Source organism: Trachemys scripta, chromosome 2 (assembly GCF_013100865.1).
Source record: "Trachemys scripta elegans isolate TJP31775 chromosome 2, CAS_Tse_1.0, whole genome shotgun sequence".
In the NCBI taxonomy this organism is placed as follows: Eukaryota; Metazoa; Chordata; order Testudines; family Emydidae; genus Trachemys; species Trachemys scripta.
In genome coordinates, this window is record NC_048299.1 from 65,535,480 (window position 1) to 65,549,350 (window position 13,871).

General features: G+C 41.3%; 1 protein-coding gene across 1 annotated transcript in view; it reads right to left on the reverse strand.

Annotated features, from left to right (window-relative positions):
* The window catches only part of EFHB (EF-hand domain family member B), a 30,397-nt gene extending 16,725 nt beyond the window's left edge, over window positions 1-13,672 (reverse strand). The window contains exons 1-9 of the mRNA XM_034760756.1: window positions 13,590-13,672; window positions 12,945-13,007; window positions 11,832-11,975; window positions 10,216-10,396; window positions 9,008-9,118; window positions 7,759-7,888; window positions 7,081-7,164; window positions 3,657-3,724; window positions 1,169-1,323 (exon numbers count right to left, since the gene is read on the reverse strand). Coding sequence (XP_034616647.1) covers window positions 1,169-1,323; window positions 3,657-3,724; window positions 7,081-7,164; window positions 7,759-7,888; window positions 9,008-9,118; window positions 10,216-10,396; window positions 11,832-11,975; window positions 12,945-13,007; window positions 13,590-13,655 — 1,002 coding nt within the window. The 5' untranslated portion in view covers window positions 13,656-13,672. The remainder of the gene's footprint in view (window positions 1-1,168; window positions 1,324-3,656; window positions 3,725-7,080; window positions 7,165-7,758; window positions 7,889-9,007; window positions 9,119-10,215; window positions 10,397-11,831; window positions 11,976-12,944; window positions 13,008-13,589) is intronic.
* Window positions 13,673-13,871: the final 199 nt, after the last annotated feature.

The window sequence follows — 13,871 nt, forward strand, 5'->3', positions numbered from 1 at the left end:
AACCCTAATTAAGATTGTGTGTATTCATTTTTTCTGGGTTTTTTTTTTTTTTTTCAAATCGAAAGTAGAGGTAGATTAGGTACTTTGGTTGGGAGTGAGGGACATTGGGTGTTGGTAGAAGCATAGCTGATGCTGGTGAAGTGGAGGCAATGTTGCCCAGTGGATATAGCACTGGACTGAGACGTAGGAGACCTAGGTTTTATTCCTGGCGCTACCACTGGCCTACTGCAACACCTTGGCAAGTCACTTTGCTGCTCTATGCCTCTGTTTCTCCAACTTTGAAATAGGAATAATGATCCTTACCTCATTTGTAAAGCGCTTTGAGATCTATTGACAAAAAGTGATATAGGAATTATTATTATCATCCTTTTTAGATTTTCTGTATATAAAATCTTCATGTCCTCAGCTGCATGTGAAATATTATGTCAGCAGCTGCATATAAAACCTTCTCCACTGTAGAATAAAATCTGCCAGAAAAGTGTAGCTGTTGCCAGAGATGTGTCCTATGCAGAAGATATTATGTTAAAAATAAAGATTTTGCCAATGCATAAGATTTTATATGTTAGCTGCCTGAAGTTTTTCTTTATGACGAATAATGACAAAAATTGTTGATCCTCAAAAATTATTTTAACTACCCATTGTATAAGATTTACTGAAAATTCAGCTTTCTAGTATGTTTGTGCATTAAATAATATTATTTTAAAGATACATAATAACAAAAAAGTGAGATTTCCCCAGATAAATTACAGACAGAGCCAATTTCAAATAGATTCTATTCAAAACATCTGAAAAGAAACAAAATCAAAATTACACAGAAAATTCAAAGGGCATAAAACTAATATGAAAGCTTCACATAGAAAGATCACTTACAAGTACAGAAAAACAGAACTGTATGCTCTATTTTAATCCTGTTTCAGAATGCAACATCAACTTCAGAGTTGCAACCAACACTTCATGCCATGCCACATCATTGTCTATAGAGTGCATAATAGAAAGGTTTGTCTGTCATGTTGTCCTATCATATTTTTAACGTATATTTAATTCTTTTATTACTATTCTATATACATTCATGCACATATCTATAACCTTGGAAAGTTAATATATATCACACACATATTATGCACACAAATTATGTGTATGTAAATTTGTATTCTCTCAGAACACTGACCTTGTCGTAATGCCTGAATGCTTCTAGTAATGTGCCAAAATTGTGGTAGTTAGCTTTCTTCAAATTCTGTCGAATTGCAGTGAAGACAGCTCTCTCTCTGTCTTTACCACGGAGGAACTCACTTGGAACCCTATTGTGAAGAAGATCACCAACTCCTACGAAATAAATAAACTCCTGTTTAGTTACACATTTACAGTAAGCTAAAAATTTCAAAAATGGATTCTAATTTTGGGGGCCTCTGCTGAGGTATGCTCAACTTGAGACTCCAAGGGCCTGGCTTTCAGAGTTGCTGAGCACCAACAACTCTGTTTGGCTCATATAATTGCAAATGGGAAGATAGCTGGCCCTCAAGATGCTCTCCTTATTTACATGTGGTCCATGCCATGAAAAGGTTTGTATATTCCTGAACTAGACTCTCACAACTCTATCCAGAACCTCCAAAAACACCTAAAAAAGAGATGAGCATTACATGATGTACTGAAAGTTAATAGAGTCAGGATAAGTTGCACAAATGGGGAACATGAATTGCCAGTGTCAAGGGACATCCACTAGGGATGCCCTATCTCCAGCCCATTCTGTTCCAAAGGGACATATTTTTAATAACTATGGAAAATTGAACACAATATTCCAGGTGAGGATGTACCATTAATTTCTATAATGGCAACATAATATTTTCTGTATTATTCTCCATCCCATTCCTTAAGCATCCTAGCATTTGTTTGCTTTCTTGACCACTGCTGAACATTGAGCAGAGGTCTTCAATGAGCTGTCCACAGTCATACTCAAGTCATTTTCCTAATTTGATAGAGAAATTTAGAATCCATTATAATGTATGAGTTGTTCAAATTATCCCTTCAAATATCCATTACTTTCTATTTGCCAAGACTGAATTTCATCTGCTATTGTGTTGCTCTGTAATTTAGCTTGTTTAGGTCCCTTGGAAGTTCCTCACAATACAAACACACTACAAACACTTATGCACTTGACTTCAAGGGACTACTCAAGGTAGTAAAGTTAAACTTGTGATTAAGTGTTTGGAAAACTGGGGCCAATATTCTCTGGCCTTGACTATTCTAAATAATTCTGTGTTATCTGAAAATGTTGCCACCTCAATGCTCGCCCCCATTCCAGATCATTAATAAATATATTAAAACAACACCAGTTTTAGTATGGAATTTTGAAGCACCTTGCTGTTAACTTTTTGCCATGATAAAAATTGTTTTCTCTCTCTTAGCCATTTTCTGATCCATGACAATACCTTGCCCCTCACACCATGAGGGACTTTGCCAAAGGCCGTTTGAAAATCCAAATAAATTATGTTAACCAGTTCTCCTTTTTTTCCACTGTTTTATAAACATGTTCAAAGAATTCTAATACATTAGTGAGGCACAATTTTCCTTTGCAGAAGCTGCGCTCTCCTTTGCTCACCACTTCTTTTCCTTCTTTCCACTCTATCACATCATGATCTTCTTCACATTTTATAATTCTATTTTAAATTATCATTTCAGCCAATTAGCAGGTACAGAAGTAAAGCTTATAGGTCTGTAAACTGTTGAATAATCTCTAGCACCCCTTTAAATTATAGATACAACATTTTCTACCCTCCAGTTCTCCAGCAGGATAGCTGCTTTTAATGAGAGCCCATATTTTTGCTAGAGTGCGCATATTTTTGCTAGCAGCTCAGAAACTCATTCTTTATTTTCTTCAGAACTCTTAGATGTATACCATCTGGGGCTTGTTGCTTTCAATTTATCTATCTCATCCAGCACCTCTTATTTTGACCCCTCAATTACTAATACTACCTCATTTTTATTACCAGAAAAAAAAAGCATGTCCAAGGTAGGAATCTCCCCTACATTTTCTGGGGTGGAGACTGATGAACAGAAATACATTAGTTTTTAGCAGTGTTCTTGTTTTTCTTAATCGCTTCCTTAATTGCTCCAAAGGATCCACCAATTCTTTTGCTAGCTGCCTGTCTCTGGTACATTTAAAGAATGTCTTGATGTTTGTTTCACACATTTAGCTATTTTCTTGTCAAATTCCTCCTAATTTCCTTCTGACATATAACTTGCTGTAGCTCATGCTCCTTTTTGTTGTTTCACTTGGGCTGGATTTCCATTTTCTGAAGGATGTCTATTTGTGTTGAGCAACCCTTTGAACCTTGTCATTTAGCCATACCTTCTGGTTTACTGGTTTCCTTTCTGCTTCCCTTTTGTTTAGACTGAGGTATGCATGCTTTCTGAGACTATTATTGTTAATTTAAGTAGCATCCATCTCAAATCTAAGCATTCACGTCTGACTCTAGGGCCTTGTTTATTAATGCCTGAAATCCCTTTCTAAAATTTAGTGTCACTAAGCCTTTCTCATGGTAGTTTTTTAACTGTGTAAAAGCACTTAGAAAATCACTGCATTACAAAGCTTGTAGTCATCACTTCAAAATAATCCTACTAACTAAATACGATTTTAAAAAGGCCACTGGTATATTTACCGAACTCATCAGGACGAAGAAACATTCCAAATGTATGGTCTGGTGGCACGTTCATAGTTTCTGCTATGCTGTCAATGAGAAGAAGTGTACTAGTTAAGTATGTTATTACTGACCAAAATGCATGCTACATTCTAATTGTGAAAAATTAACCTATCATCTCTCTACCCATACTATAACCAAAGAATAAAGAAAGCTCCATTCAGCAAACTTCACCTGAAACTTGTTCACTGGTACTTTTTACATGAATCAAAGCTGACACTATTGATGATTCCTTTCTTTTACAAACCCTTTTTTAGTGTAAAATACCAACTGTCAAAAATACTGTATAGCAGACTTTTAATGTCTTTGAATTTGATGTTTATATTTTCTGAGGGAAAAAATCTTGTGACCCAAACAAGTTATTTTTCTATTTATCGGACAAAAGAAATGCGAGTGAAAAGTCTTTTTAGTGTATCTGTCAAATAACACTTTATATCTATGCTGAATCTGATCTCTAGTCAAAATAACACCTACAATTAAACAATTATTAACTAGAGAAAGGATATTCATCACGTGACAGATTAAGATTTTCAAAATTTTTCTGATTTTTGCAATTCTGTACCTACAACAACAGAAGTCAAGGCAACATCCATCTGGAAAATTTGACCCTATTTTATTAACTAAAACCAACATTTATCAATTATACTAAATATTTATTTGTTTAGGATTTTTTAACATAAATAGCTGCTTCAGCATATTCCTTAAAAATGTAAAAACAAATCAATATTCTTCTTTAACTCTTAGTTTAATAGCTATATATTTACCATATGAACCACAAATCTCCATCATAAACAAGAAAGGCGTCTATGTTCCACTTCCACACAGGGGAGCACAATAATCAACAGCCCCAAGGTATCTGATGTGTAGCTATTTGGCTGCATCCTCACCCTCTCACCTTTTCTGCATTAGTGGTGGAATGGGGGTAGGGTAAGAGGAGGGTCTACAAAAACAAGTGGAGACTGAGAATTCCTGGTGCCAACCCTGCAAAACCCCAGGCAGCTGCATGGAGAGTCTTTACACTCCTTCAGGGCACTCCAGAAATAACAACACAGCTGGCTCCTGGCCATGCTGCCATTAGCTGAATGTTCAAGCGATCCATTCTGTAACCCCTACAATGGGGCTTGGAGAGCTTAAGGGTAGTTAATGGTACTTCAACCATCAACTCAGTGGATTCTAGTCCCTGGTAGAGGAGAATAGGCTGCTAAACAATTTGCCCTCAACTCCTCCATTTCCTGGCCACACAACCTTTTCCCATGCAGACAGTCACCTGGGTTTTCTATGGAGGGAAAATGGGAATATTGGTGATCAAACAGATCATCAAAACTAGTGTCAGTGGAGGTACTAACCAACAGTTAACTCACCTTCCCATCCCTGTCTCTACAGACTAGGAATGTCAGTTCCCTCAAACTTTGGAAGCTCAGACAAGGCTGCAGAAGCCAGACATGTCAGACACCACCACACATAGGAAGTGGCACACACTAATCTGCAATACATTTATTTTTAAGATACACATTTAGGCCCCAATTCAGCAAAACACTTAAGCCTATGTTTAAAGTTAAGTGCATGTTTTAGGGCCTTAATTTCTCAAATCAGGGCCTGAATCAGGGCCTAAATTTCTTAAAAAGAGGGATGGTAAATTTCTGTAGCGCAGTGGTTCTCAAACTAGGGCCACCACTTGTTCAGGGAAAGCCCCTGGCAGTCCAGGCTGGTTTGTTTACCTGCCGCGTCCGCAGGTTCGGCCGATCGCGGCTCCCACTAGCCGTGGTTCGCCGCTCCAGGCCAGTGGGGGCTGCAGGAAGCGGCACGGGCTGAGGGACTTGCTGGCCTCCCTTCCTGAAGCCCCCATGGGCCTGGAGCGGCGAACCGCGGCCACTGGGAACCACAATCAGGGCCGGCTCCGGCTTTTTTGCCGCCCAAAGCAAAAAATGCCCGGCTGGCCGGAGCAGCAAGGGGGGGGGGGGGGGAGGAAAAAAAACAACCCCCCAGCCGGAGCGGCAAAAGGGGGGGGGGGAGAGGCCCAGGAAACAAACCTGCCCCCGGCCGGAGCGGCGAAGGGAGAGGGGGGAGAACAAACCATCCGGCCGGAGCAGCAAAGGGGGTGGGGGACAAACTGTCCGGCCAGAGCAGCAAAGGGTGGGGGAAACAAACCTGCCCCCAGCCAGAGCTGCGGGCGGGAGGGACGACAAACTGGCCCGCCTGCCGGAGCGGCAAAGGAAAGAAAAAATAAAAACAAACAAAAAATACCTGCGGGACAGCGGGAGTGTGGGTGCAGGGGGACTCCCGGCCCTGCAGACCCCTGGCAGCGGAGTGCGCACCCCGGCTAGCCGGGGGGGGAGAGAGAAGGGGGGTGGCCAGGGCTTCCTTAAACAGGGCGCTTGCCACGCGGCCCCTCCCACTGCGCCGCCTGCTGGGAGGGCTCCGCGCCGCTCCGTTTGGCAGGCAGGGAAGGACATGGGCTGCCCTACCGGACTTGATGCAGGGCGCTCCCCTCCTCTGCCCCCTACAGGGCGGCGGGAGCAGTAAACCAAAAAGAAAAAACCTGCAGAGGCGGCCAAAGCAGTGAAGCGCAAAACAAAACAAAACCAAAAAAAAAAAAAAAAAAAAAAAGGATTAGATGGAATGCCGCCCTTTGAAATCTGCCGCCCCAAGCACGAGCTTGCTCGGCTGGTGCCTGGAGCTGGCCCTGGCCACAATTGGCCGAACCTGCAGACGCGGCCGGTAAACAAACCAACCCGGCCTGCCAGGTTCTTTCCCAGAACAAGCGGCAGCCCTAGTTTGAGAACCACTACTGTAGAGCATTGTTCAAATGTGCTCCAAATTAGATGGATTTAGGCCTTTTTAGATTAATACTGTACATATTCTATGCAGAAAAAAGAGGAAGTGCTTTTTGCAGGTACTGACACCTTTTTACTTTTTCAATTAAGTGAAAAATCATTGATCATTTAAAGTGAAATTCACCCTTCTCTCCTTCCTCTCATGTACAAATCCCAATTAACCTGGCTTTTTGTGAAGAATTTTGGGATTTGGGAAGGCATGGAATCCACCTCCAAACCTATCGACAGGCGGCAAGGCTGCAATTCAGCCCCCCCCCCCCCCCCCCCCAGCGACCATTATTAAAGTCTAATGGATTAAATAAAAGCTGCTTTCCCATAAATGCTTTTAGCCCCATCCTAGGTCCTCCACCAATAACTCCTCTCCATACCGGTTTCTTTAGGGCTGGTGAAAAGCCCCCATCTCCAGTATATAGGGGTGCAGTGGCACCCATGCCCAGCCACACCACCAGTTTTCCCTAGCCCAACAATGAGGCAATATAGGGCTTAAGAATGCTGAGGGCCTTGCACAGAGTCTGGATAATTCCATCCTTGGAAAATATCTCTTCACTTACGGATCAAGGACTTTTCCAAGCTGAGGCTGAAATTTTTCCTTGAAATCATCACTTCTTTTGGACACTATTTTTGCTGCTTTCTTTCTACAAAATTGGAAAATAATTGTCAGATATGGTTGCTAAATGATGGCATTATAATTTAAAGGAAATAGATATAAGAAATAAGAAAGCACTCCACAACCTACAACCTTCCTATTTTGAAAACAAAGATTTATTTGGTTTGTATTTAGAAACCTAATTTTAATGTATATTTTCATAGTACTTTTAAACTTTTAAAATATGTTAACATTTAGAATTAATTTGCAAATGGGAGAGCAGCAGGGCATCCATACCATGTCTCATTTGCCCTTCCAAAATCCCACACTGGCATAAATCAGTTATTTGTGCACCTAAGTGAAAATCTTTCTCCACAGGTTACAAAACAAAAGCATAGCAGCTCAGCATCTTCTACTCATCATACTAATTAATGAAGACACCAGGGTCACAGAACCATCCCCTCCACAAAAGAGTAGAAGCCTATGTATGGGTAGGCACAATTTCTTAGCTATAATGAATTTCTAGGAAAAAAATAAAGGAATTTTGCATGTGATTCATTGCAGATGTAAAAACTACATTCAATCATAAAGGCCTGGCTTGGCAAATCAGGCCCCCAATCTATTACTATCCATTCTAACTTACAATTGGAGATTGTAAAGCCAGCGTAAAGATTTGGATACATTTCGTCCATCATTAAAGTGAGGTGTTTCTATTCCATAAACATGATATTTGTTGAATGTTGATGGCTCATATTTCCTGTTTATTGCTTCCCCTGTGGAAGCAAATGTTTTCCTTTACTCTGTGTGAAATACATTGACTGGGAAAATATACCGGAATAAATACCTTACCTCCTGCAATTATATGAAGAAACAACAACAAAATCTCTGAAATTCTGATTTCAACTGGTTTATTGCACCTCTCTTCAATCTGCTTTTGAAAGAACCTCATTTGATACTTTCAGGAAAACATTTTCCACTGCTTGTTTTACATTAAAAGTTTCATCTGGCTGCATTATAGCATACAAGTTCTATATAATCCATCAACTTTGATGGGGATAGTTGACATTTATTGTTTTTAAAAATACATACATTCTGTCTGAATGGGACAGATGCTCTCTTGTGCTGTTGACTTTTTATGCTGCTCTGGTGATGTAGAGCGGTTGTAAAGGGGATGGAAACAGATCCCAGTGAATACTTTGAACAGCAAAGTGGTACTAGAATGGCTCTCTGCTATCCCCATCACAACCTCCAACATAGGGGTAAACAGAGTGCCATTACAAACTAGCACAATTTAAAGCTGGCCCCTGGCTGGAGCCAGGATATGGGAAGTGCAAATGTATCTGAAAGGAAATAGAGAATCTTGCTTTGCACTTTTATCCCTCTCCACCTCTCTACATATGTCACTTATCTTCTTAGACAGCAAGCTCTTTGTGGCAGTGCTTGTGCCTTCTTATATGTTTGGCCAGCATCTAGGGGAAAATGTGGATGCCAGTGGAATACAAAACATTATTTATTCTACCTACTTTATACACAGGTAAATTAAAGCTCAGAGCATAAATCACAGAATTGGGAACAGAATTCACATGTCCTCACTCCTAATCTCCTTTTCTAAGCTCTAATATTTGCTCATTATGACCCAAAATTAAAGGAGCTAGTTTTACAAATCTATTTTGTTGTCTTATTTGTACATATATATTAGTATCTCTATGATAGAATCCCCTTCACAAAAATGATTTTTCAAAAGTACTATAACTTTTTAGCTTCATATTAATTTATATCTGAATGAATAAATATGGTATGTTATGTGTTGTAAAGCATCAAAAAGCTATAACTAGCTTTATACATATTTAGACTTTTTGTATTACTGATCACCAGCCCTTGATCTTACTCACCTACATTGTAATCATTGTGTGTCACAACATACAACTCATGTCCTTCTTTTGCTTCATTATCCACTACCTCAAAGCTTTTTGGTGGATTTATAAGCTCTCCACCAGGTGTGTCTGCAAAGTGAACAAATACTAATCAATATGGTAATAAAATCTCTTTTAAAAGTTCAATATGCAGGAAAAGTCTTATTTTAACAATATCTTACTGGAAGACACCAATTAATTCTTTGGCAATATAATATTTACTATAAAAGTTTCAGTCAGGCCACTTTCCATCAACACAGCCATGATGAAATGGGATGGGGGAGAGCTGTGGGCGGCTGAGATGGGACTTCAAGGTCCTAGGCCTCTATATCAGAGGTTCTCAAACTGTGGTCCGCGGACCATGAGCTCCATTCAGATAGTAAGGTGCACTCCTGGACTCTCGCACACAAAAGAATGAAGGGCCACCCACCTAATCAGTGGAGCTCCAGGGCTGTGGCTGCTGGGGAGAGATGGCCCTCCTTCCCAGCATCAGCTCTGTGGCTGCATTGGTGAGGGAGAGACCCCCTCCTTCCTAGCCCCAGGTCGGGGGCTGCCGCAGCAGGGGAGAGAGGGAGAGACCCCCCTCCATCCCAGCTCCAGCTCGGGGGCTGCTGCGCCGGGGGGAGAGAGGGCACATCCATCGCATCAGAAAGGTAAGACTACTGATATTAAAATATGAGTTGTGTGCTTTTATTTGTACAACAAAAAACATTAATTATTATTAAGTTTTTTTATATAGTGCTTTTATCCAAAGCACTTTACAATAGTTAGCTAACGGTACAAACAAACATTTGGAAAGATCATTAAGTGGTCCGCAAGACCCTCAGCAATTTTCAAGTGGTCCACACAAAAAAAAGTTTGAGAACCAGTGCTCTATATGATCAGCCCTGGCCACTAGTGGATCCCCTGAAATCTGCACCAATCTCAGAAAATCTGCAAGTTTAGGGAAAGACAAAAATCCCTATCCTTCCTATGTGTTCTTGATGTTTGAATATTTTAGTTAATACATTTTTATTACTTATATGCTCTTTTTTGTAATTAGCAGTTGTGATTAGTATTTCTTTTCTATTACACAGGAATTGTTTTAAAGAATAATGCTTATTATTTATGTAACTTCCTGAATCCCAAGTTAAATGATAAATTACCATGTATTCAACAGCAATACGTTTTAACACTAAGTGTGTTACCTCTGATGGTTGTTGTTCCAAAAGTGGTGGCAGTCACATCCATGCCTTTAGGTAACATTGAAGTTTGATCATATGACCTCCCCAGAGGTGCTTGGCGATTTCTTAAATACAGGGCTTCTTTTCTCTCTTCAAATTTTTGTTGAAACCGAGTTTTTCGAGGTGGATTTGTCAAGAAGCCAGCCTGAAGAAATCACACATAGTATGAGCAGCAGAGACACAGCATAATCTCTCTAATTCAGAACCAAAAAAAAAGTTGTCTCTCCCCACTTTTCAGCAAAGATTTAATAGTAGGAGTGCTTTAATGAGCATTACTTTCACCAAATATACTATAAAACACTAGTACAGTGACTTACTTGTACACTTACTGATACTTTGCATCAGCAATTAATCATAGAATATCAGGGTTGGGAGGGACCTCAGGAGGCCATCTAGTTCAACCCCCTGCTCAAAGCAGGACCAATCCCCAAATGGCCCCCTCAAGGATTGAACTCACAACCCTGGGTTTAGCAGGCCAATGTGCAAACCACTGAGCTATCCCTCCGGGAGGGAGCTACAGGTTAGATAGATTTTTGGATGCAGAATTCTCTTTTTACATGTGTGTTCTTCCACTGTTAATTTGCAAAATTCACAGAATTTTGCCCTGTTTCTAAAATGTAATACCACAAACATTATTTCTGAAATTAAGTGTACACCTTGAGTACAATAAGATATCAAAAGTATCACTTTTACTTAGCAAAATCATTTAAAGACCAAAAGCAAGAAAAGAAAATTAGCAAATTTAACATGCTCCTAAACAGCTAGTGCTGTTCTGAGGTATTAAATCAGTTTAGTAACAGCTTCAATATTTTAATCTCTGAAACCAGTCAGAGAGAAAGCAGTAAAAATGTTGTGTGTGGGAGAATGGGGGAGTTAAAGAACTAGAAATTGGAATGAATAATGAAGATTATTACTGTAAAATGTAATTCAATAAAAATCTCTGGTTTTTAAATGGCTTTCTATTTATTTCACAATTAAAATTCCTTTGATTGACTTCCACTGACAATCCACTGTAATACTGAAAAGCCACAGCATAGAGCACTTAGCATCCCCTTGAGGCTAAGATATAATAAATACATAGATAACAATAATTTAATTGCATGGGGGCTTGGAGGGAGCAAAAGGGTTGAACAACTGAAAGACAGATTGTGCCACTGAATGGGAGAATTGTCTCTATTCTTTATATGGGAATTGAGGTATTGGTCATAGGTACATGTTAGCAGCTGAGAGGATGTTCAAAGCATTTGTCATTGGCAAGTGGGTTTAGTGGAAGGGGGGCGGGATATTTGTCACTGAGGAAAAGGGAGTCTCTTCTTCACTTTTCTTGCTCCCTTCCCCTCATTATTTTCTTATCTTCCTCCCCATCCAAAGATTCTCAGTGGTATTTTTCTCCTTTTGGATCCTGATTTGGTTCTTCTTTCCCCTCTTCGGGGTTTAGCAGCATCTCTCCTGTGCATTAGGAATGTTTACCCTCTAATACACCAGCAATATACGCTCAGTTATGGCTGGGCAGAACCAAGTTACAGATCAATACAAGCTATTCAGGACTATTTTTAAACACACAAAAGATTCATTCTTACACTCAGTGAAGACCGGGAGCTAATGCCATGTGTCAAATGGACTGCAATATCAGGATCATTTGCTCTGCCATAGAATATTCTTTCAGCACCAGGAGCTGGACTTGTAGAATTGAGAAACTTTCTCACAACCGGGGGTGTAATAGGCTGAAAGACAACGGAAAAACAATTTTACAGGAAATAGTGAGTTATTAGCTTTGACCTTGTTCTTCCCATTAGAGACATGCTTGTCATCAGAAGAGTATGTCAGCTAATCTGTTTCATGGTATTTTCCTGTACAACCTGCTCACCATCCTCTTCACCTGCAGGATCATCAACCAAAGCACAGTTTTTTCAAAGGGAAGAATAATCTCCATCAAGTCGAGTAATAGTATCTCTATAAGCAATAGAGCACAGTACCCTAACCTGTTTATAACACAATTTGATCCTACTCCATACAGGCAAGACCAAATCACATTATACCATGGATGGAAAAGGTGTTTAAACATGATGGATTTTATAGAGTAGACATGACCGAAATAGAAATGTGCACAGTGTTTTGTGAGGGCATTAACTAGTCTCTGAGACCACATGGGACACAGTGTATTGAACTACATGGAAAATTATTTAAGTTCTTGCATTTCAAGAAAAGAAGAGATGGGCAAAAATCTCTTAGGCCTGATTCTCCTCTTGGTTATGCTGCTATAAGTAACATCTGTTGATTTACACTGATTTAAAACAGGTATAAGTGAGGCCTTATTCACACTCGAAATTATTTCCCCCTGTTGTTACTAGCAGTTCAGTTCTACCAATGGTGGCCACTACTATGGCTGTCAGCATTCATATCTTTTATTTGTAGCTCTGAGCTAGGCTACATGACACACGTGTTAAAATTAACAGTGACTGCAGAACCTGATCTATGCTAGGGCTGCCAATAATTGCTAACACCAGACCAGCTAACCCAGTTGTAGCAACAGTGGGAAATTGTTACATAAAATCCCTACTGTAGACAGTCTGAAAGGAGAACCAGGCTAAACTGTGGGCTTAATTGGTTTATTATACTTACGTCTCAATGTCTCTGCTAGGAGATGTGATGTGGTGCCTGAAATACTGTCCCAACAAACCTAGTACACTCACCCTGGGAAAAACTTCAGTCAGACAACTGGCAGCTGTATCTCCAATTGGGATCAGTTTTCCTGCCTAAACAATGAAAACAAAAATAATGCAGAGACCACTGAACATAGCAGCACTAGGGGCCGGCCAGCAGGATCAGCATTTTAAACCTTGCAGGGAATTTTGCCTGGTCCTGCCCTAGCAACATTATGACAAAACCTTATTTTAATAAAGGGGGGAAAAACAGAAATAAAATGAATATACAAACCCAACGTCTCTGCCCCAGGAACTATCACTCGCCGGGAGTCCCTCTCACAGACCCCAGAGTCCCCAAAATGTGAGCAGAGCTCTGGCTCGAGGGACACCCTGAGAACCCCGGGGGGGGGGGGGGGGGGGGGGGGGGGGGGAGTCATAGATTAACTGGGGTGGGGGACAAGGAGATAGACAGGGACAGAAGGACGGACACACACAGAGGGACACATGGAGAAAGGCAGAGGGACAGGAACACACGGACCGAGACGGGGACACACACACGGACAGAGACGGGGGACACACGGACGCAGAGGGACACACACGGACCGACACATGGACGCAGACACACGAACACAGACACATGGACACAGACGGGGACACACGAACCGACACATGGACGCAGACAGACGGACTCACTGTTCGCAGCTCGGGAAACCTGTCAAAGAACCGCCCCCGGTACACCGGCCGCAGCTCCCCGACCATGGCGGCGCCGGGCCGGGCCAGGCAGGCTGAGAGGCTGCGGCGGCCCCGGCGGGATGTTTATTCCGGTTACCTGGTAACGCGCTCAGCCCAGCAGCGCCCCCTGCAGGCAGCGGGCGGGGACAATCCCCCTGTGCCCAGACTGAGCCCACCGCCCGCTTCGGCACCGCCCCGGCGCCCGCAGCACTCCCCGCTTCAGCCCCCCCCCCCCCCCCCCCC